The 22,339-nt window shown below is 35.5% G+C and overlaps 1 protein-coding gene across 1 annotated transcript; it reads right to left on the bottom strand.

Moving 5' to 3' along the window:
* Positions 1-2,005: 2,005 nt before the first annotated feature.
* LOC131144077 (uncharacterized) lies at positions 2,006-11,421 on the bottom strand. Its single transcript, XM_058092451.1, has 7 exons — positions 11,062-11,421; positions 7,362-7,533; positions 6,527-6,589; positions 6,402-6,449; positions 6,220-6,273; positions 2,429-2,492; positions 2,006-2,311 (listed from the first exon to the last, which is right to left on the bottom strand). The coding sequence occupies exons 2-7, from the start codon at positions 7,518-7,520 to the stop codon at positions 2,202-2,204; spliced, it is 498 nt and encodes a 165-aa protein (XP_057948434.1). The 5' UTR covers positions 7,521-7,533; positions 11,062-11,421; the 3' UTR covers positions 2,006-2,201.
* Between the last annotated feature and the right edge of the window lie 10,918 nt (positions 11,422-22,339).

Here is a 22,339-nt window from a genome sequence, read left to right as displayed (position 1 = left end):
TCAACTATCGTCTAAACTATCTGTAAGTTGATTGAGTGATTGTTTAGGAAAGATTTGCTCTCCTTGTCTTGATTGATTGATTCCATTTTCTTGATAGAAAAACCTTGAGTATTATTAGGAGACTTTATTAATAAGTCTTGCTTAAGAATATCTCGTTCGATCTTCTGAGATTGTATATTCATTGCAATATCTTGTGAAGCTCGTATTTTATTTTGGTTGCAAAATCTTCTCAAAATCATTTACAAATATCTATTGTGTCTTATCTTGAAAAAAAAATATTTGAAGTGATATTTGTTTGTGAGTCAAAATCTTTGTGGCAATATTCATTAAGCTTTATCTCTTGCTGAATACAAAGATTAAATTTCCTTTTACAAACCAAATCAATACGTTGCTTAAGATTTATATGATTGAGATATTTACTTGACTGAAATATTTTAGAGTTGATTGATATCTTTGTGTGAGCTGTTCGATAGAATACATATTGTGATATAAAAATCATATAGGTTTGCACTCTCACGCACCAATTACATCGATAACAAATACATTTGAGAGTTGAAATATTAAACCACATTGAGCTTATATATTAAATAATTCTGTGGTGTTTGTGATTGCGCGTAATTGGGTACACAAATGCTTTACTTGAAAGCATAATTACTGTACCAATCTCATTGATTGTGAACATACTGTTGTATTTTCAAGCACGAGCCTAAAGAGAGAGACTAGTCATTTGAAATAGTCCTAGATTGGCATAGACCGGGTTAGGAAAGTTAGGTGCACCATCCTGTTAAGGTGTAGGTTGAGGTCAACCCTGCTAATTGACCTGGTTGTAAAGGTTGGGGTCAACCCTATGGTAATTGACCTGGTTGTAATCGGTATCGTTCCACCCTTTAAGTGAGCATTTAGTGGAATCCTTGAACTTACGAGTTAGGAGCGGAAATGTAGGCACAGTTGGTCGAACCTCGATAACATATCGTGCGCCTTGTTTATATTTCTGCACTTTACATTTACTGCATATGTATGTTATGGTGTGAATGATGCACCTGATTTAAATTTCCGCATATTATATTATTGGGGCATTTGGAATTGTATACAAAAACCCTAAGTTATATTATATGGGTATTTCATTTAACCTATGAGATAAATTTTAAAATTCCAATTCACCCCCCCTCCCCCTCTTGGAAATATACCAATTCTAACACACTAGTTCATCTCAAGTTTTTTCTTTTTTCTTTTTTCGTTTTAAATGGTTCGAGGTAAATAAAGAGAAAAAAGTCTAGGAATAATTTCCCAAATTGTGAAATCATCTTTAGCGGGATTTGGCTTATAATCGACCAACTCCTTGATTGTATAAACTTTACTTGTCGTCCTCCTAAACTAGCATATAAATAATAAATATTCTAGGCTATACAAATTCTACAAAAAGAAAATGGCCATAAAAAGATAGCCGATGATCTTAGTAAAATGAAGGTGCTTTTGCCACTACACCTATCACCTATGATGGAGTTAACAAAATTAGGCGTCTTGAAAATTCAAAATATTAAAATGGGAAGGCTAATGAAGACATGCTTTGCTTGATTGACATGAATTTATAGAAAGAGGCAAGTACCGCATATAAATCTCTCTAATTTCTACCATGACTAGTGATTTGTTTAGTTGTCAAATGTAACTTTTATTTTCTATTATCAATTCTTTTAAGAATTAAATATAAAAAAATACTATTTTATTTTAAAATTTTTCAACAATCTAATGGGAAACTTACAAATACTTTTTATTATTTTTAAGTTTTTACGGCAAATATTGGAAACATTAACTTAACAACACTCTTAGTAAATGCTTTTAGCTACTAGTAGCTATTCTAAGGTTTAGAATGTTAGAACTTCTTAAAACTTTTTTTCCAAGCAAGATTGAGACCACTCTCATCTCTCGACACCCAAAGCCCACACACATGCTTGAAGCATATCTTACATGATCTGGCACACGACTACGCATCGACTCGCCAACTAAATTGATGCAGAAATGGCCGGAAAATGCCTCCATTTTTTTGTAAGCACACATTCATTTGGTAGTTACAACGTTTGCAAATTTGATACATGTCTTTTTATTCATGTAAGCATTTTCAAAAAGTCACATCATTGACTTCTGAGTTAAAGAAAAAAAGTATCATTTGTTTGGATGTGAATGGAAGTCTCACAGCGGTATTGCTACTCTTGGCGATTCGGTTCTTCAGGAGGAGTAGTGCTGTTACTGTCGTTGTTGGGATCTAATACGCATCCCTGATCCTCAGGAGAAGGATCGCCATTATTGCCTCCATCTATTATTTTGTGGAAAGAAAATCAATAGGTCTTCTGGGAATGCAATGCAGAAATCTTCAACATCTAAAACCCAAGAAACAAGAAAAATAAATAAGATAAAGCACAATGCAACACACCTTCAACATCCCCTGCAGGAGCATAAGCTGAGCGCCTGGATCGCATTTGCTGTTGTGGCGTGGGCTGATAATGGAAAAAAGAAAATAATAAGGAAAAATAACAATCTTAGAACTCGTGCATGTAAATCTGTGGACTGAATTATACCCCAACACAAATTTTTTGAAGGACAACATTTAGTCAACGTGATGGGACTAATTTTATAATTTTATAATTTTTTCTCTTTATTTTTTTGGTAGGATGGGATGAGACCCCTGCAGATTCCCCCATTCTACTGCCAAATAATTGCCCTCCCTAATTCCTCCCCAAAACCCCTCAAAATCTGAAGAAAGAAAATGGTCTAGAGAAAAGGGACAAGACCAGTCCTCTAAAACAATGCTAAAACTTGAGGATGCAGCAAGAAGCCAGACACTGCAAAAACAAATATGCATGTCTCACCATTACAGTTAACAAAGAGCACAGACATTCAGAGAAAATTTTCTTCTTCTGCTCATCTTCTCTGCAACTACACATGTTAAATGGGTGGGTATGGATTCAAATGGTTTGGTCAGTAATGACCCATTTACTCATTATGACCCTACCCAATTAAACTGGGTTGTCCCAGTTGCCCATTTAGTTTTAGAAAAGAGTGATAGTCTCATGTTCCCTTCTCCCATTTTCCAATACTAGAAATATACCATGCTATGCACAGGCTCTTGTTTCATTTTAAAAAATAAAATGAAATAAAATTATATCATGTGTGTTCAGCCACAAAACAAGTTAGGAGCTACTAAAATTCTAACATCTCCTTAATTTTTTGGACATTTCATATATGCTTTAAACTTATAGCAATTCAAATGAAATTTTATTTAATTCATGACTAACATCACAACAAACTGCAGTATTCAATTTCAAATTTCTCAAAAACCAATACCAAGCATTTGCATAATCTTTTGCCATGTCTGTGCGCACATGCTTTATGCACAAGATATTGTAATTCAAAGTAAGACAAACCTATTTGTCATTTAATAATTCATAATCCACAAACATATGTACATTTTAAACTTTATAAATAACAAATATTTACAATTATTCAATTAATAAATAATCCATCACAAAAAAATACAGCCTGAATAACAGATATTTTCAATTAGCCTAAAAAGCATTGTTGCCTGTGTGTGTGTATAGTATTGATATGTAATCATGTGCTTCCAAAACTTAAAAATTTAAAAATTTGAAATGAAAATAAATAAGAGGCAGAAATTGTGGGGCCTCATTCATTTTGTACATTAAAGAAAAACATGCTTCTATTCCTTCCCGAAAAAATCACAAAAAATCAAAATAATAATGCGTACTTGTGGTAGAAATATGTGGCCCCTTTACGCTACAAGAAAATCTTTTTAAAAGCAAAGAGAGGTATTTAATAAGTCCACATTAATTTATTTTATAAACTCAAAAATTAAAAAGAATTAGAATTGGGGTTTTGGAGGTGAGAAAAAGCCTATGCCTCTGTATTTATATATATATATATAAATAGATATGTGGATTACCATATAAACTAATTTTTTTTATTATTCTCATATAATCCATATTTGACCTATTTATCCATTTAATTATAAACTAAATGTCTCTCCAAATAAAAGATTTATTTTTTTTTCCAGAAATATATAGTAGCATAATTTCATGAAAATGGGATTTTTTTTTTTTTTTTTGGGGCATGAAAGATAGATACATGTCACCATATGGTTGCTAAGAGCACATGAGAAAAGAAAAGAAATTCGTCCTCATGCATGAAATTTTATTGATTAAGGAGGCATATGAATGAAAGTGACAAGATTCTAATTAATAATATATAGTAAGACTTTGGCTTAATTTGACCCTGTTTTTATGTTTAAAGAGCTGAAACAAATAAGAAAACAAAAATCGGGAGTTTGTCTTCATCAGTTTTAACTCATTCGCTTTAAGTTAGAAATTGAATTTATAGAATGAACACTTAAAATTCCAACTAAAGATTTTGAGTATGAGGCTTAATTAATTACTATATTATATTCCAAGACATTCTAAAATAGAAACCCAAATGAAGATCTATCTAATACAGCATACACTTTTTTTTTTTTTTTTGCTAGGCCAATTGCATAATAAAAGAAAGATGAAAAGGGACATATCATATAATAGTATCATATAATATAAAATAAACAAAATATATATCCATCTATATTATAGAATGGTAGAATTGAATTGGACTAAATAGGAGCCTGCTGATTGAATATAGCATAATTGCTACCTCGAGAAGATGCTTGAATGAACATGAACAAGCAAAATAAGATTAATACTAGATGAACGTATGCATTGATGGATTGACTGATAAATGTGATTATGTGATAATCAACCACTATTGATGAACAATCCCCCAAGTCAACAAGCTTTTCGCAGGCAATGCAAGCGCAGCTCTGCCATCAAGGTTCATCTTGCCATTTTGAGGGGTCCAGTGGTGAATTGGTGAACAAACGGGTGGTAAGTCGAACATGTAGATAGCAGACACCTATTTTTATCCTTTTAATTAATGGGTCATAATAGGTGACCCATTTAAAAAAAGAGCAAAAGACATTGACCATTCATGAGGTTTGACAAAAAGATGCAAACCTCCCATAGGAATCAAAATTTTCATTCATACTCATTATTTCATATGGGCACAAATAATTGGTATGGGCCAATATTGCCACCCCTATCTGCAACAAACTATATTATTATTATTAATAGTAGCAGAATTTGATCTCTATAACAGATGATTGGTGCTAATAAGAATTGCAGAACAAGCAAAAGCCTTAGCTTGGGAGGGCACCTTAGCCTTCCAAGTGCCGAGTAATAATTAGGATCATGAAGCGAGTAAGTGTAAAAAATTTGCTAACAAAAGAAAACACCAAATGAATCAAAAGTTCAAATCTTCTGTCCTGCACTGAAATGATTAAAAAAAAAAAAAATCAACAGCATCAGATAACAAAATTAGGTCATTCGTCGCCCTCTTATTCGAATTCCAAGCAAAGTGAAAGTTCAAAAAACAAAACTTGCTTCAACAGAAAGGAAATGAGAAAATAAGAACATTATGGTGGATAGCAAGGCCATGAAGACAAGGAAAAGCTTGAACAAAGTGGAAGATCCCTTTCCAAAGGATCCTCTGAGAAAATGAACTCTAACCCCATTGCCAATCTTACGGTTCATTCAAGGAAGGAACAACCCAATTTACACTCATGAAATTTAACATTTATGGAAGGCAATGGAAGAAAAACCACATTGCAGATGATATGACAAGCTCTTGATGGGAAGGCAGTAGAAGGGGACTTGGTTATTGTTATTTACAGGTCATACTTACTGGATCTCCCAACATAGCTAGATGCTCCATAATAAAGCACATCTGCGGGAGGGCATTTAAGGAAGCAAACTGAGCAGTTATCTGTATTGAAAAAAATTCAAAGAAAAAGATAAAAGGAACCCCATACTTCCTAAAAGATTTTAATTTTTTACTTGTTCAGAAGGTTAAGTTTACCACTTGTTGAAATATATAGTTACGAACCTTCTCCCTAGCAAAACATATTCAAAAAGATCTTTCCAAAAGGCCATCTCCCCAGAGCAAACAAAATCACAATTTTCCAACTGTAATCATGTCAGCATATCTGCTATGCCACATTCAGTGCGCGTAACGGACTCATTTCAATTTAAGAAGACAAGTTTCTTATCATAAAAAAGAAGAAATAATAGAAAAATTTATACGCAGTCAGAAAACTAAAAAAATAATAACAATTCGAAACAAAAATACCTGTAGTTTTGGGCGGAGTGCCTCAAGTGGTCCTTTGGGCTTCTGCACACCTTGCTGTTGGATAGTCAGAGGCAGGTCAATACATCATGCATTTACACCCGTGATCAAGATCAGAATTCAATGTCTATGGTGAATAATAATCATCAAGAGGCAGGTTGACTTTCAAAATATCATTTGAATACCTTCCCCAATGCCCAATCAGCAGAATCAAAAAAAGCACGCTCATGATCCTGGCAGAATTGAAAATTGCATATCAATGAATGCTCAATAAATACTCAAGTGGACTAGCATCTAAAACTTTAGTTACCTTGGATATTAGTGGAGTCTTCTTTGGTAATATTCCTCCATATTTTTTCTTTATTGCTTCCTCCTGAAGAAAGAATTTTAGATTAGATGGTGCCACACAAACCCAAAGGAATTAAGAACAATCAATTCATGCTGACAATTAAACAAAATGTAAAATTTTGTAATTATGTATTTAGATGGCTAACTTTTTCACACTTGTTCTTCACACATATGAGGGGACTCAGATTTTTTTTTTTTTTTTTTTTAAGACATAAATATGAAAAAATTAAAAATTAACCTATTTAGTTGTGGAAAATAGTTTTCATTTTCCATTTTTCGTTTTTAAAAGAATTATATGAAAAAAAAATTAATTTCCAAATACCAACAAAAAAGACACATAGTTTCTCAATTTTCAAAAAATTATATAAGAAATCAAAAATCTAAAGAACAATAAAAATATGTTTTCCAATTTTCCAATACATAGTTAGAAAACTAGAAAACAAGGTAGCATTTTTTGCAATTATTTGAAAATTAGAAATGGAAACTAAAATTATTTTCCAGAATTGAATAGTGCCAATTTGTTTTTGAGTTTTATATCCAAATGTTGCAAAACTAAAAAATAAGCAGACTTTTTTGTAGATCTTTGGAAAACAAAAAATGGAAAATGAAACTATTTTCCACAACTAAACAGACCCTAAATAATTCTTACAAAACTTCAAACAAGAATACATTGTTTCCTGTTTAAATTTTACAAAAATGTCTTAATGCATTCAATATATGTGGCAGAAGCAGGCCCTTTTGACCAATTCAACATAAAATTTGTATTTTTTGCAAACAGCTCCCTGACATAAACATACCTCCTGCTGGGGTGAGGGAAATGGATTTTCATCGTTTTCAGCTGAATGCTTTGGGTCTTCTATGATATGTTTATCATCAACCTGATCTCTAAGAGTGTTATCAACAAGATCTGGCTCCTTCGCGTTCTCAATGTCTGCACCAGACATTTTGTGCTCCATGCACAGATATCAGCTGCAAAAGAAAACTAAATGGTTAAATATTTTATTTACTGTTAAGAGTCTGGAAGATAATGGTTATGTCCAAGATTGTGAATGCCTAACCCTAAATAGATACCATCACTCTTATTTCTTCCTCCACAGACAAAACAAAGAACCATAACTATGTCGTACACCCATATTCGGTCCATGATCATATACATTTTCTATTAAAGGATTGTTGTCAACAAAAAAGTTCTATAGGTTAAGCACCAATACCTGTCTAAATCCTTCTTACACAATGAAAAGGTCTAGTTAACACAATTTTCTTGCTCATCAAAGAATCCAGACATCCATTGTTCACATTATTATTTAAAAAAGGAAAATCTCTAATATCAAACAGGGTAAAATGAAACAAAATTATTCCATATCAAAAGTATTGTGCAGTACAATGGTCATATTCTTCACACAAAGCTTTGCTCTAAACTAATTTATGATTCGCCCAAAAACCAATTGCAGGTTCTAGCTCTCCTTTTCTCAGAAATTGAGCAAACTGCAGCCATGATGAAATCCTGTTTCCTTAATGCATGTGTATTCCTAATTAATCATCCTCATTCGAGTTATCATAACACCCACCAATTTCTCTCATCATTGGCAGTGCAATTTAACCCAAAGACCACAAACTTATCACATCAAACAACCACAGAATAGAGACAACAAATGCTACAAAAAGAACGTAATTCCAGGCGAACAGAAATGAAACTTTACAGCAGGTTGACATTAAAATATAACATTGCAGATAATTTTAGCTATATAAATTATAGAGTACAATGCTTATGAGTTGCAATGACTGAGCTACTAGCCTCATGCTGCTTAGAAACAGATTCCATCATCAAAGAAGGAAAAAAGGAGTCACCTCAAGCTGGTTTAAATATGGATGAATTCCACAAAAGTTGCAAAACAAAAGCAAATATTTAAATATGCAAAATATTTAAATATTTTAGAAAGTATTTGCACAAAATTTGCATATTTAAATATGGTTAAATATGCCAATCTGCTACAAAAAACTGAAAACTTGCTTGAGATGTCAAAAGCAAAAAGGTTTGCAAGAGTTCATCCAAATCATCAAATAAAAAATAGCCAGTGGAAATTGGAAAAATGGCAAAAGTCTATGTTGGCAATGTTTGAGCTCCACTAAGCTTAGATGACTGAGCGAGGGAATGTAGGACTAAGCAAATAAGTCATAAAATGACCACTCCTATTCCTAATACCAGCTGATCAACAACTGAAAATGTTAACAACAGAGATATGGAATAGGAACGGAAAATTTTCCCAACATAATTTGACCTCAGTTTCCTCTTCACCTTCCTAGGTCGGCATAGAGCATTAAGCCTTGATATACATTGTTGGCCCACAACCTAACAACTTAAACTTTTAGGTAAAGTGGTAATCTGACATGGTATTAAAGCTGGTTACCAAGAGGTCTTGGATTCTAGTTTCATTGCCCGCGTTTATAGTGTGGTTTAAAAAAGAACTGGATTCCCTGTAATGGGTGTTATTCAGTGTGTGTTTATATCTCCGAGTGCAATCAGGCTGCATATGCAGGGGAGTGTTAAGGCTTGATACACAATTATTCATTGTTGGCTCATAACCTAACAGCTTAAGCTTTTTAAGGGAAGTGATAATCTAACATACAGTATGGTCTTAAGTGGTAGATATCAGCACCCACACAGTCCATTAGCTTCTCTGAAAAGACATGCCATGTTGAGACAAAGGGAGAAGGATGAGACACACCATCTTAAAAGCTTAATTCAGCATATTGAGTTTACTCCAAATTAAATTGATTTAATGTGATTCCAACCAACTCTCTTTGTCTTAAACAAAAGCCTTGGAATAATGAGCTCTAACCCGCCCAATTTGAAAATTTTTTTTAAATAAACTTCTTGGATGTTAAACCTTCTCCTTTTGCTATTCTTTTTAATTGGAAGTAGCCCACGAGCCAAGTTGATTTCAGCTAGTAAAGTCTTCATCAGGGGTTGTTAGGTTTATAAGTGTGATGGCAGGCTATTTCCATTTTTAAGCTCATAGATTGCCACTTTTTTTTTTGCTGATTTGACATACTTATTTTAGGTTAGGATATTAGATTCATGTAATAAATTTCAAAAAAACTCTTTGTCTTGCATTTTAGTTGTTAGGGGGCATTATGTAATTGTGCCTTTTAATTAACTATAAGATATATGTACATGGGTAGTCATATGTCATGGAGTTTTTACAATAGGAATTGAATCTGAAATTTCCCTCCTGTTTTTTTCTTCCTTCCTTGCTCTCTAGCCACAACACTCCTCCCTTCTTCAACTTCTTTCTTTTCTTCTTCCTCCTCTCTCCTTCTCCCTTCTTTCTCTCAGCTTCTTCTTTCTACATCACTTTCAAACCCAAATAAAAAGTAAACATTTGTCTTTTCGTCAGAGGTGGATTGGAAAGTGGTATATTGAATGCTATGCTAAGTGGAGTTGAACATAGACAAAGGATGCAAGCATGTGTCAGGACGACAAAAAATCCTAATCCCCAAATTTAGGGTGGGCTTGGGAAAGATGACTAAATGAAAAAAATATTCAATCTTTCTCAATCTTTCTTGCCAACTTAGGCAAATTGAAGTTTCTCCCCACCATTTCTTCTTGATAAACATCAGTCATGGTGATCCAGATATATCCATGTTCTTTCTAAAAACCAATTACATAAGGTCTATAAAGAGGAACAGGGAATACAATCTTGTTTCCCTATGCTAATCACTCCTATGCTCCTCCCAAATGTGCACAAGAGAGAGGAGACATGCAGCGTGCATATGCTATGCTCATATCTCTATTCATGCTATTATTTTTATTGTTTTATAAGAACAATTTCAAACGCTTTAAAGTTATAAGCAACAAATTTCATAGGCCTGCACTCGTTAACATCATCCTTATGCATTAGATCAAGAAGCACATATTTCAAGTTTTATCTAAGCATTGCTATCTACAGATTTGCCAAGCAAAACTAACGTCACAAACAGGCACCGGTTAAATCATCCAAAAATTCCACTGATTCATCATCTGTTGTTGACAAAGATCAACATCAAAAGGGCAGTAACCCAAACATCCCCAACAAATATAAAGCAAGCCTTTCTTGATCGGGTCTCGTCTCTTTTGGGTTTTCTAGAGTCCAAGAAATCCGGCTCATACAAGTTCTAATTGGATTTCTCAGACTCAAAAGAGCCAAAAATAGACGAGACTCGGATGAGAAACACTCATAATTCGTGATTTATAGTCAATGGAAGCCCACTTAATCGCAGAGTTTTGATAATCACCCGATGATCATATACAAGTTCTAATTGGGTTTCTCAGACTCAAGAGAGCCCAAAAGAGAGAAGACCCAGATGAGAAATGCTCAGAAATGGCGTTTAATAGCCGAGGTTTGATAATAATTAGATGATCATGATGAATAAACTCATGTACTACGCAGAGAATACTTTCTAATGATGATGATGATGAAATATGCAAGAAAGAAGGCGAAGATGGCGCGTCTCTACCTGCTGATATGCAGTTGAATCGATGGCAGAGCAGATGGCGAGTGTGCTGCGGAGCGGCCCTACCCGGGAGTTCCCTCCTATCAAATACGATCTTGCAATTGTAAGCGGGGAACAGGAGAGGCCTCGGCTGGGTTGATCCAGACCCGAAACTAGTGGATGAGTAGATCAAGTCTCTGACCACTGGCCTGCGTAGGGTGTAAGACTCCGTGTGTGAGAGGGTGTAGGTTGAGGCCCATATTATCTTTTCCAAGGATCTTTAATTAATTGATCTCACAAATTAATTCCTTGCCTTATAAGCCTGTTTAGTAAGTTTGTGATTGGTGAACTAATTAGTTGACTAAACTCGTGATGACCTAACTCACTCAATGAGCTCATCAATATGTTTGTATATACTATATAGGCTCATTATTTGACTCTTTTGTGGGCCTATTAAATTATTCCTAAAAGTATAAATAAAAATTCTTATAGTCCTTAGTAGCAAAAATTGAAATTCCAAATTTACTCCCTATTATTATTTCTACGAAGTTTTAATCCCCTTGGTATCTCAAAATCTAAAATTGAAGAGTTCGCAACTTTTTGTCCATTCAATGCACATCCCTCCATTTGTCCCCTCAACTTTTCTCAAAACCCTTTTTGAATTCCTAATGTGTAATTACTGGACGCCTCTTCTACTTCCTCTCTTCCTCACTAGAACCCAAAGCATCACCAATCTCCCCCTCTTCCCCATCTCTCAATATATCTATTTTTGCTCATTTTATAGAAGCATAAAGAAAAAATTCTCTGTTGGGGAATAAAATCTGGAGCAACAATCACACACGAAGAAAAATTCAAAGCACATCCACACTGAAACACCGAATTTATGTGGTTCGGTCGAATCTGACCTATGTCCACGGGAGCACACACCACTGCACTATATTAGGAGAAATAAATACAACGAGGAGGAGCCACACTGCTCAACTCTACTCTCTCTCTCTATCACACCTCAACTCTCTGCTGTCTGCACACAGCACACAGCACAGCACTCTCACACTGCTCTCTGCAACACACTTCACACCTCTCACAACTCACTGCTACACATAGCTACGCTGCTGCACAACTGCACTACACTTGCACACACAGCACCTCTCACATACACACACACACACACACACACACACACACACACACATATATATATATATATATATATATATACACACAAAAGGGAGTTAAATTCAAGGGTGGTGGCTGCAGATTTCAACAAAATCTGCAAAGTAGGTGGCCGTCAATCTTCAACTTCAACATAGGCTGCATGGGGAGGTGCTGCTGCCGACGGTTCCACACCAGAATTCCCAACAATCTCCCACTTGGAGACGGAGGCAGCATCTCAACCAGTGTATAGACGAATGATGTGCTAATGTCTGTCTTCAATCATGAAGACCAACTGAAGTTAAGCATAACTTTAGCTTCTCTCTAGTCACCACCTTCCTATCTGTTAGATTTCTGCGGACTAATTTGATGGCTGTCATCTTCACAACTGGTGTAAAAATGCCAGTGTAGTCAATCCCTTTCTTCTGCTCAAAGCTTTTGACTACCAACTGAGGCTTGTACCTTCTAGAGCTGTCATGCTCCTCTTCAATTTTGTACACCCACTTGTTGTGAAGGCCTTTGGGCAACTTCCACGTTCTGTTGGAGGTGAGGGACTTCATCTCGTCCTTCATTGCAAGCTCCCACTTGCTTGCATCTCCTACCTGACATGCTTCATCACAGCATTCAGGCTCTCCTCCATTTGTAGGAAGTAAGCAATCTATATACCTTCCGTCTGATATATGAGGCCGAGTAGATCTCCTAAGCTCCGATGCTGGGCTAGGAGATGGTGGTGCGACGATCTGCTCCACTGGTTCCTCCACCTGAGGATTCTCGGCATTTGGCTGTTGTGTCCCAACACACTTCTTTGGCGCACGGGTGTTTATCTGGAAACTGACCCTCTTCTTTTTCCTGACTATGCAATCCTCACACATGTCAATCTGTACTAATTGTAGACCACTCAATTTTCCCTTTGAGTGCATCACCTTGAGTTCCTTCTCGCTCATATGACCAAGTCGTTGGTGCCAAATGTTGCTGTCGTCATTTCCTGCAGCAACTGAAATAGACATGGAGGCATTGGAGGTTAGAAAAAGTGTTCCGCTTTTCTTACCTCATGCAATCGTTAGTATACCCTTTGAAACTTTCCATTCATCGCCAATGAATTTCGTCGTGTATCCCTCATCTGCCAGCTAACCAACTGAGATCAAATTCTTTCTCAGGTCTGGAATATATCTGACATCATTCAGCTTCCATACTGACCCATTCATTTTGATCTTCACAACTCCCTTGCCGATTACATTGCAAGGTTGATAGTTGCCAAGGTACACCTTACCGAAATCACCTGGTGTGTACTCCTCTAGGCAATCTTTGCAGCATGTGGCATGATATGAGGCTCCGGAGTCTAAGACCCAAGACTCCTGCTTGGTCTCCAAAGAGCAAATCAACATCTCATCATTCTCGGAAGCAATATTTGCTTCTATCTTTGCCTCAGATTCCTTTCTCAAACCTTTACACTGGTTTTTGAAATGTCCGGTCTTTCCACAGTTCCAGCACTCAACATTCTTTACGCGCTGGGAACCTCTGGGATCTCTGGATTTGGACCTCCTGGTCCTGGATCTGCCACGATTGTTAGATCGTCCATGCTCGCTTCCCTTTCCTCGGCTTTCCACATTCAAAGCTGAACTTGAAGTGGAGTCATTGTTCAACTGCATTCTGATCTCCTCTATCAAAATCATGCTGATATCCTCGTCGTATTTCAGCTTTGATTTTTCTACAGAGCTACTGATCGCAGTGACAATACCTTTCCAACTCTCAGGCAACTGACTGAGAATTTGTAGGGCACAGATCTCACTGTCAAATGTAATCCCGACCGAGGCGAGTTAATCCAACAGCTCATTGAAATTATTCAAATGCCTGCTGAAACTCTCACCTGCAGACATGCTCATTGTAAACAGTCTTTTCATGAGATGTACCTTGTTTGCGGCTGATGGCTGCTCGTACATGTTAGATAGCGCATCCATAAGGGACTTGGTGGTTGTCAAGTGTTTGATGTTGAAGGCAACAGACTTTGCCAACGTCATCCTCACAGCTCCGAGGGCTTTTCAGTCAAGTAACTCCAACTCGCTCTCCTTCATGGATTATGGCTTCTCCATCAGTGGTAAGTGCAACTCCTTACCAAATAAGAAGTCCTCGATCTGCATTTTCCAGAAACCGAAGTTCGGGCCGTCAAACATCTCGATGTGAGAGTTCTTTTGGTTTGACATCTCGATTCGCCAATCTAAAGATTGAATTAGCTCAATCGGATAGCACGGTTGGATTCAGAACGGTCGAAAACCATACAAATGGCTTAAGTCGTTCGATAAATGGACCCAAAATAGCTTCAAAAAACCTGGTCAAACTTTCGGTCAAAGTTGGTCATCTCTGGTCAACTTTAGCGGAATATTCCACTAACTGACGGAATATTCTCTGACGCCGTTAATGACGCTGTTACTGTGCCGTTTGCTGACGTGGCACTGGGGCCCACTTAATGACGTGGCACTGACATGACGTGGGTCCGGAGCTGACGTGGAAGTTGACTCGGCCGCTAACGTGCATGATGATGTGTCACCGGTCCCCTACTGACGTGGCGTTGACATAGCACTGACTCGCCCACTTACTTTGTGCCACGTGGCGCTGACACAGCTCGCTGACAGGACAAGTCTCTGCTGCGGGTCGGATCCGGTTCTCGCGGACCGGGTTGTAAGTCAACCCGTTATGACTATGTATCCGGATCGGGCTGAGTCTGTCTGGGCGAGGAAGACGCGTGGGCGTGCGTGTGGCGCGTGACGCGCAGGCACTGGCACGTTATCGGCGTGTGTGGAGGCGTCTTTCTCCGGCTCGGCTCGTGGTGGCGCGTGTGGGATCTTCTGAGCTTTGTTCGAGCTTCGGTTACAGCTGTAGGCTTCGTCTCATCGAGAGGACTTTGATGGTAGCCTCAAAATCAATTTTCGAGCTACTAGACAGAGGGTCAAAATTTGGAATTTTTCTCAATCTGGCGATTTTACTCCAACCAAGCTCTGATACCAATTGTTGGGGAATAAAATTTGGAGCAACAATCACACACGAAGAAAATTTCAAAGCATATCCACACTGGAACACCGGATTTACGTGGTTCGGTCGAATCTGACCTACATCCATGGGAGCACACACCACCGCACTATATTAGGAGAAATAAATACAATGAGGAGGAGTCACACTGCTCAACTCTACTTTCTCTCTCTATCACACCTCAACTCTCTATTGTCTGCACACAGCACACAGCACAGCACTCTCACACTGCTCTCTGCAACACACTTCACACCTCTCACAACTCACTGCTACACACAGCTACACTGTTGCACAACTACACTACACTTGCACACATAGCACCTCTCACGTACACACACACACACACACACACATATATATATATATACACAAGGGGGAGCTAAATTCAAAGGTGGTGGCTGCAGATTTCAACAAAATCTGCAGAGTAGGTGGCCGCCAATCTTCAACTTCAACATAGGCTGCATGGGGAGGTGCTGCTGCCGACGGTTCCACACCAGAATTCCTAACATTCTCGTAAGGTGACAAAAATTGAAAATTTTAAACTTACCCTCCCTTGTTATGTTGGGTGTCCCTCCTTATGGGGCATAAATCTTGGAAAAGTGTTCCACCTTTTTAAATTTCTTTTGTTGGGTCTCTCATGCACAATTCCAGCACCTTCTTTTTTGGAAAATATGGTATAATATTTTATTGGTTTTTTTGTTGGCTTCTCTAAGAAGCTTGGTTGGAGACCTTTGGCATTCTTGCTCTCATTTTGTGTTCTACAAGTACTCTTGGCAGCCCCTTGGTCTTAGACTAGTTCCAGCAAGCAATGGCATCTTCATCAGCAAAAATTAGACTTTAGTTGTGCTTACATTTGTGCTCTATTTTGGCTGGCTCTTGGAGCTTTGTTCTCAACATTTGGTGAGGTCTTTCATCTTGTTACATTTGTTATACACTTTTGTGTATGTATAAGGCTTGTGCCTTTTGTACCCACCTTGTACGAACTTTGGTGATAGTGGATTTGGATCGTCGTGTCCTGTGGACGTATCTCAATATTTGAGGGAACCATGTTAAATTTCTTGTATCTCACTTTATTTATTTATTTATTTGCATTACACCATTGATTTATTTTTGGGAATCACTTATATTTTTCCCAATAAGTGGTATCAGAGCCATGTTATTTGGACTCATTAGGATTGGGTAAATTATGGATGGTAATGTTGGCCGTATGATTAGCTTCAATGGAAGCAATTGGGTAACTTGGAAAACAAAAATGTAAGATCTTTTATTTTGCAAAGATTTGGATGGACCTGTTAAGGGTGATAGTCGAAAGCCTTAAAACATGAGTGATGATGAGTGGAATAAAATTAATAGAAAAGTCATTCGCATCATCCGTCAATGGATTGATGATAGTGTTTTTCATTATGTTTATACCGAAACTTCAACATATGCATTGTGGAAAAAATTGGAGGGTCTTTATGATAGAAAGTCAGCTACAAATAAAGTTTTTCTTTTTCGAAAATTAGTAAACTTGAAATATAAAGATGGTGGTCTTATTACCAAGCATTTGAATGAGATGAAAAATATTATCAATCAACTTGCCACTATGAACATAGTTTTTGATGATGAGTTGCAGGCCCTAATGCTTCTTAGCTCTTTGCCGGAAAGTTTGGAGATTTTGGTTGTGACCGTTAGTAATTCAGTTTCCAATGGAATTGTTAGTATGAATCAAGTAACTAGCATCTTATTGAATGAAGATATAAGAAGAAAATCAGTTGGCCCTTCTCATTTAGAGGCACTTGTGACAAAAAACTGGGAGAGAGGTAGAAGTAAAAGTAGATATCCTCACAGTTATGATAAATCAAAAGGTCGGTCTAACTTAGTTTCAAAAAAAGGTATTGAATATCACTATTGTCATAAGAGGGGGCATATGAAGCAGAAGTGTAGAAAATTGTAATTCAAGGAGCAAAACAAGGAGAAATTTTTTTAGAAAAAGCATAAAGACACAACTTCAGTTGCATCTGATGGTGATCTTATGGTTGTTTGTGATAAAAGTTGCATTAATTTGATAAGTCAAAAGAATAATTGGGTTATTGATTCCAGTGCATCATTTCATGTCACTTCTCGGAAAGATTTCTTCACTTCCTATTCCAAAAGAAGTTATAGAGTTGTTCGGATGGGAAATGAAGGCTCATAAAAAATTATTGGCATGAGAAATGTTTGCTTGTAAACAAATCTTGGATGCAAGTTGGTGCTAAAAAATGTGAGACATGTACCCGATGTAATGACCTACCTATTTTTCTACATATATTTTTTTCCACATAATAACATTTATAATAATTATGATAACCTGCTAAACTGCCAAAGCCATGATCAACCTAGACCCATGGGTACTAGGGTTATACCTGTCATACATCTCTGATACCTAAGCAGTGGAAAACATAAATTACATACATATCATCCAACACCAAACACAATACCAGAGTTCTACTGAATCTGTCATATATATATAGTCATCCATAAAAGACCAAAAAGTATCCTAGGGTCTTAATTTAAAAACTCATTTGACCCTAACTCAACCACTTACCCTACTGACAGGGTAGCTCGATCAACTTCTACTGTTATAGGGCTCTATCCGTCCTCTTACCTGGATTTCCTAAAATGTTTGTAATAATGGGGTGAGACACCTCTTAGTAAGAGAGATAAACTAATATCAGTGTGTGGCAACGTGAGTATTCTCGTGTTATACATATAAATAATACATAGTTCATATCTGGTAAAAACAGTTTGTATCATATCTGAATAAAACATGATTTGTTATAACATAGGTTAACATACTAAATTTCTGTACAGGAAAATCATCTTATAAGACTATACTGTGACGATCTGCGTAATTTCTTCATTTTTTTTATAATAAAATTAATATCACAAAACTCAACATATCATAATCCACTTGGACCTGTGGGTACCAAGGATACATCAGAAACACAATGCGGAAGCCTAAGCACCAAGAAACATACAATCATATACATCTCATTACACCATACATCACAATACCAGAGTTACTATATGTGATGACCCAAAAAAAAATATATATATATATATATATATATATATATGATTAAAGTACAATAATAATAAAATAATAAAAATAGTCATTAAGTTAATATCAATACAGAAGTGTTTTTCTGTAAGATCCTTGATTCCATGTTTGATGCCTAAGAAAGACCTTATCTTAGCGAGTGCTTAGAGACCATTGCGGCTCAGTCGCTCCCTAGAGGTCGGCTTGGTCAAAATGGAATTTCATAGGATAAACAGGATAGACACTGTTTGTACACGTAAATAAGTATATATACATGAAATAGTATTTTGACAGACATAATTTGTAGAAAATACATAATAAGATGATAATAATATAGGTATCATATGTGGGGCCCACAAGACTATGTGGGGTCCACATGAGTCCCGGAGCCATAAGATACTGTTTATATACGTAAATAAGTACATAAAATAATGTTTTAACTGATATAATTTGAAGAAATATATGATAAAATAATAATATAGGTATCCTATGCGGGGCCCACAAGACTGTGTGGGGCTCACATGAGTCCCGAAATCGTATGGAGGTTTACACAAGTCTCAAAGCTATGCATAAAATCGTATAAGAGTTATTCGAGTTACGTAGGATCCATTCGGGTCTCGAAGTTGTGTGGGGCCCACATGAGTTTTCAAAATTTAAATTTAATTTTTATTTAAAAATAAATAATAAAATAAATAAATACTAAAAGTAGTTTAAAATTAATAACAATGATAATAATAATGATAATAATGATTAGGAAAAAATAATAATAAAATAATAAATTAAGTAATTGATTAATTAATTAGGTAAGTATTTAATTAAAAAAATTATTTAGTGGGAATGGTGGCAAGCACTCCCACATGGCCTCCATTCCTATCCCATACACAACCCATACCTTGCCCATTCTTTAATTTTTAAAAATTATAATTTCACCCATCTCCCCACACTTTTATAAATTTCATTTCTTCCCCAAAATTTTCCTATAAATAGGGAGCTCTCAACCTTCATTTTTCACAACAATTTTCCAAGGAAGAGAAGGATTAGTGAGTAAAAGAATTTGTGGTGGAGAGAGAATTTTGAGTAAGTTCTCACTCACCCACTCTTTCCGATCTCATTGCTTAAAGATAGTTTTTGTATTCGTAGCACACGGTAAAAGAAGAAGGTAAGTAAATTTTGATTATGTTAGTTTTTTCTTATTTAAAATTTATACCCGAGTTTAATTTATAAGTAAATTTTAATTATGTTAATTAGTTCCACAAAATTTCCATAAGTTTATTTTTACGCATATTTAATTATACCAGTTCTATCTTTAATATACTTGCATTTATTTTTGGGTTAAGAAATGTTCTAATCCCCTCAAGTAAATTTTCAGCATTTCTTTCTATTCAAAAATAAAATTATATATATTTTTAACACAAAAATTGTGTGGCATGAGTTTATTTCTACGTTACATTTTTTTATGAAAATATGAGTAAAGATGAGATTTTTACGATATTATTTTAAATTGCATAAATAATAAGATGATTTTTAAACCCCTTATGGCAACGAAAGTTCAAAGTTACAGATGCTCGGTACCGCAGCTTAAAGTTTAAACGGATCAGAGTGCACCCACACTATTTACAGAGTGGTTATTTATGTTAGTGGATTTCTCCTGAGTGCACACCTGGTTCCGGACCAGGACTTAATAAGGAAAATCTCACTTAAAGTTTACGTACGTTGATTTAGTTTGGTAGGCCAGCCAACTAAGTCCAGTCTTCGGACCGCACAACCCAATCATGGGGGTAAACATGACTTATGGCAAACAGGCCTAAGGGTGGTTTTTACAATATATGTTTATACATATTTAATTACGTGTACAAAGTTACTGATGATATGAAGGAAAAGTATAAGTTTACATGAAAATGATCATTTTAGTGCTTAAATGACGATCTAAAGAAAACGTATAAGGAAAAGTATATGTATATTTAACATTAAATATTTATACAGTTTTAAAGTTAAAAGTTTAATTTAACAGTTGTAGTATATGATTATAAAATTTTACTGTTGAAATTGATGACAAAAGTTTTATGCAGAAATTTTTAAATTTATATTTATTCTAGAGACAGTTTTGAAGTTATAATGTTAAATATCGTTTTATGAAATTTAAAAAAAAAAACTCATTTTTGCCACACACTAATAATAATCTTATTTACTTACTGAGCGTCGTCTCACTCCAATCATATTTTTATTTCAGATAACTTTGAAGAGCATGTTCGAAATCAGGCTTAGCAAGCATGCGGGTGGGGATAAAAAAATAAAGATTTATTAGAAATATTAGTATGATGTCAGATATTTATATTTGTGTAATTTTTCTTCTTTATAAATGATTGTAATATGGATAATTAGTGCTTTGATTTAATAATAATTGAGTTTATTTTGCTTCCGCTGTAAATTAGTAGTAAAAAGTTAATATCCCAGGCCCCTCGGGGTCGGGGTGTTACACTATAACCACTGTATTTATATACACACAGTACATAACCCAAAAGATATCTTAGGACCATCCCACAAAATACATCCGACTCTATCAAAACACTTACCCTTCTATAAGGGCAGATCAACCGTACTAGATCAACGAGGCTTTACTCGCTCTCCTATCAGGGGCTCCTAAAATGTTTATAAAATTCGGGGTAAGACACCTCTCAGTAAGAGAAATAAACTAATAGTAGTGTGTCAACATGAGTATTGTGATGACCCAAAAATATATATATATATATATATATAATTAAAGTACAATAATAATAAAATAATAAAAATGGTCATTAAGTTAATATCAATATAAAAGTGTTTTTCTATAGGATCCTTGATTCTATGTTTGATGCCTAAGAAAGACCTTGTCTAAGCGAGTGCTCAGAGACCATTGCGGCTCAATCGCTCCCTGGAGGTCGGCCTAGTCAAAATGGAATTTTATAGGATAAACAGGATAGACACTGTTTGTACACGTAAATAAGTATATATACATAAAATAGTGTTTTGACAGACATAATTTGTAGAAATACATAATAAGATAATAATATAGGTATCATATGTGGGGCCTACAAGACTATGTGGGGTCCACATGAGTCCCTGAGTCACAAGACACTGTTTATATACGTAAATAAGTACATAAAATAATGTTTTGACTGATATAATTTATAGAAATATATGATAAAATAATAATAATATAAGTATCCTATGTAGGGCCCACAAGACTATGTGGGGCCCACATGAGTCCCGAAGCCATGTAGAGGTTTACACGAGTCTCAAAACTATATAGGACGCATAAAATCGTATGAGGGTTATTCGAGTTACGTAGGATCCATTCGGGTCTCGAAGTTGTGTAGGGCCCACAAGACCATGTGAGGCCCACATGAGTTTTCAAAATTTAAATTTAATTTTTATTCAAAAATAAATAATAAAATAAATAAATACTAAAAATAGTTTAAAAGTAAAAACAATGATAATAATGATTAAGAAAAATAATAAAATAATAAAATAATTAATTAACTAATTGACTAATTAATTAGGTAAGTGATTAATTAAAAATTTATTTAATGGGAATGGTGGCAAGCACTCCCACATGGCCTCCATCCCCATCCCATACTCAACCCATACCTTGCCCATCCCTTACCCATTCTTTAATTTTTTTAAAAATTATAATTTCACCAATCTCCCCACACTTTTATAAATTTCATTTCTTCCCCAAAATTTTCCTATAAATAGGGAGTTCTCAACCTTCATTTTTCACAACAATTTTCTAAAGAAGAGAAGGATTAGTGAGTGAAAGAATTTGTGGTGGATAGAGAATTTTTGAATAAGTTCTCAATCACCCACTCTTTCCGATCTCATTTCTTAGAGATAGTTAGAGTGTTCGTAAGGAAGAAGGTAAGTAAATTTTGATTATGTTAGTTTTTTTTTTTATTTAAAATTTATACCCGAGTTTATTTTATAAGTAAATTTCAATTATGTTAATTAGTTCCACAAAATTTCCATGAGTTTATTTTTACGCATATTTAATTATACCAATTCTATCTTTAATATACTTGTATCTAT

Source organism: Malania oleifera, chromosome 12 (genome assembly GCF_029873635.1).
Source record: "Malania oleifera isolate guangnan ecotype guangnan chromosome 12, ASM2987363v1, whole genome shotgun sequence".
In the NCBI taxonomy this organism is placed as follows: domain Eukaryota; kingdom Viridiplantae; phylum Streptophyta; class Magnoliopsida; order Santalales; family Ximeniaceae; genus Malania; species Malania oleifera.
Note: the sequence above shows the minus strand (reverse complement) of the source record. Positions and strands in the feature narration are given on the sequence as shown.

Bases quoted from the DNA above. Each gene is read 5' to 3' on its own strand.
- LOC131144077 (XM_058092451.1), bottom strand. From the start codon at position 7,520: ATGGAGCACAAAATGTCTGGTGCAGACATTGAGAACGCGAAGGAGCCA. The intron at 6,274-6,401 runs GTATTCAAATGA...ACTATCCAACAG, and splicing joins CTGATTGGGCATTGGGGAAG to CAAGGTGTGCAGAAGCCCAA. The intron at 2,312-2,428 runs GTGTGTTGCATT...ACAAAATAATAG, and splicing joins TCCTGCAGGGGATGTTGAAG to ATGGAGGCAATAATGGCGAT.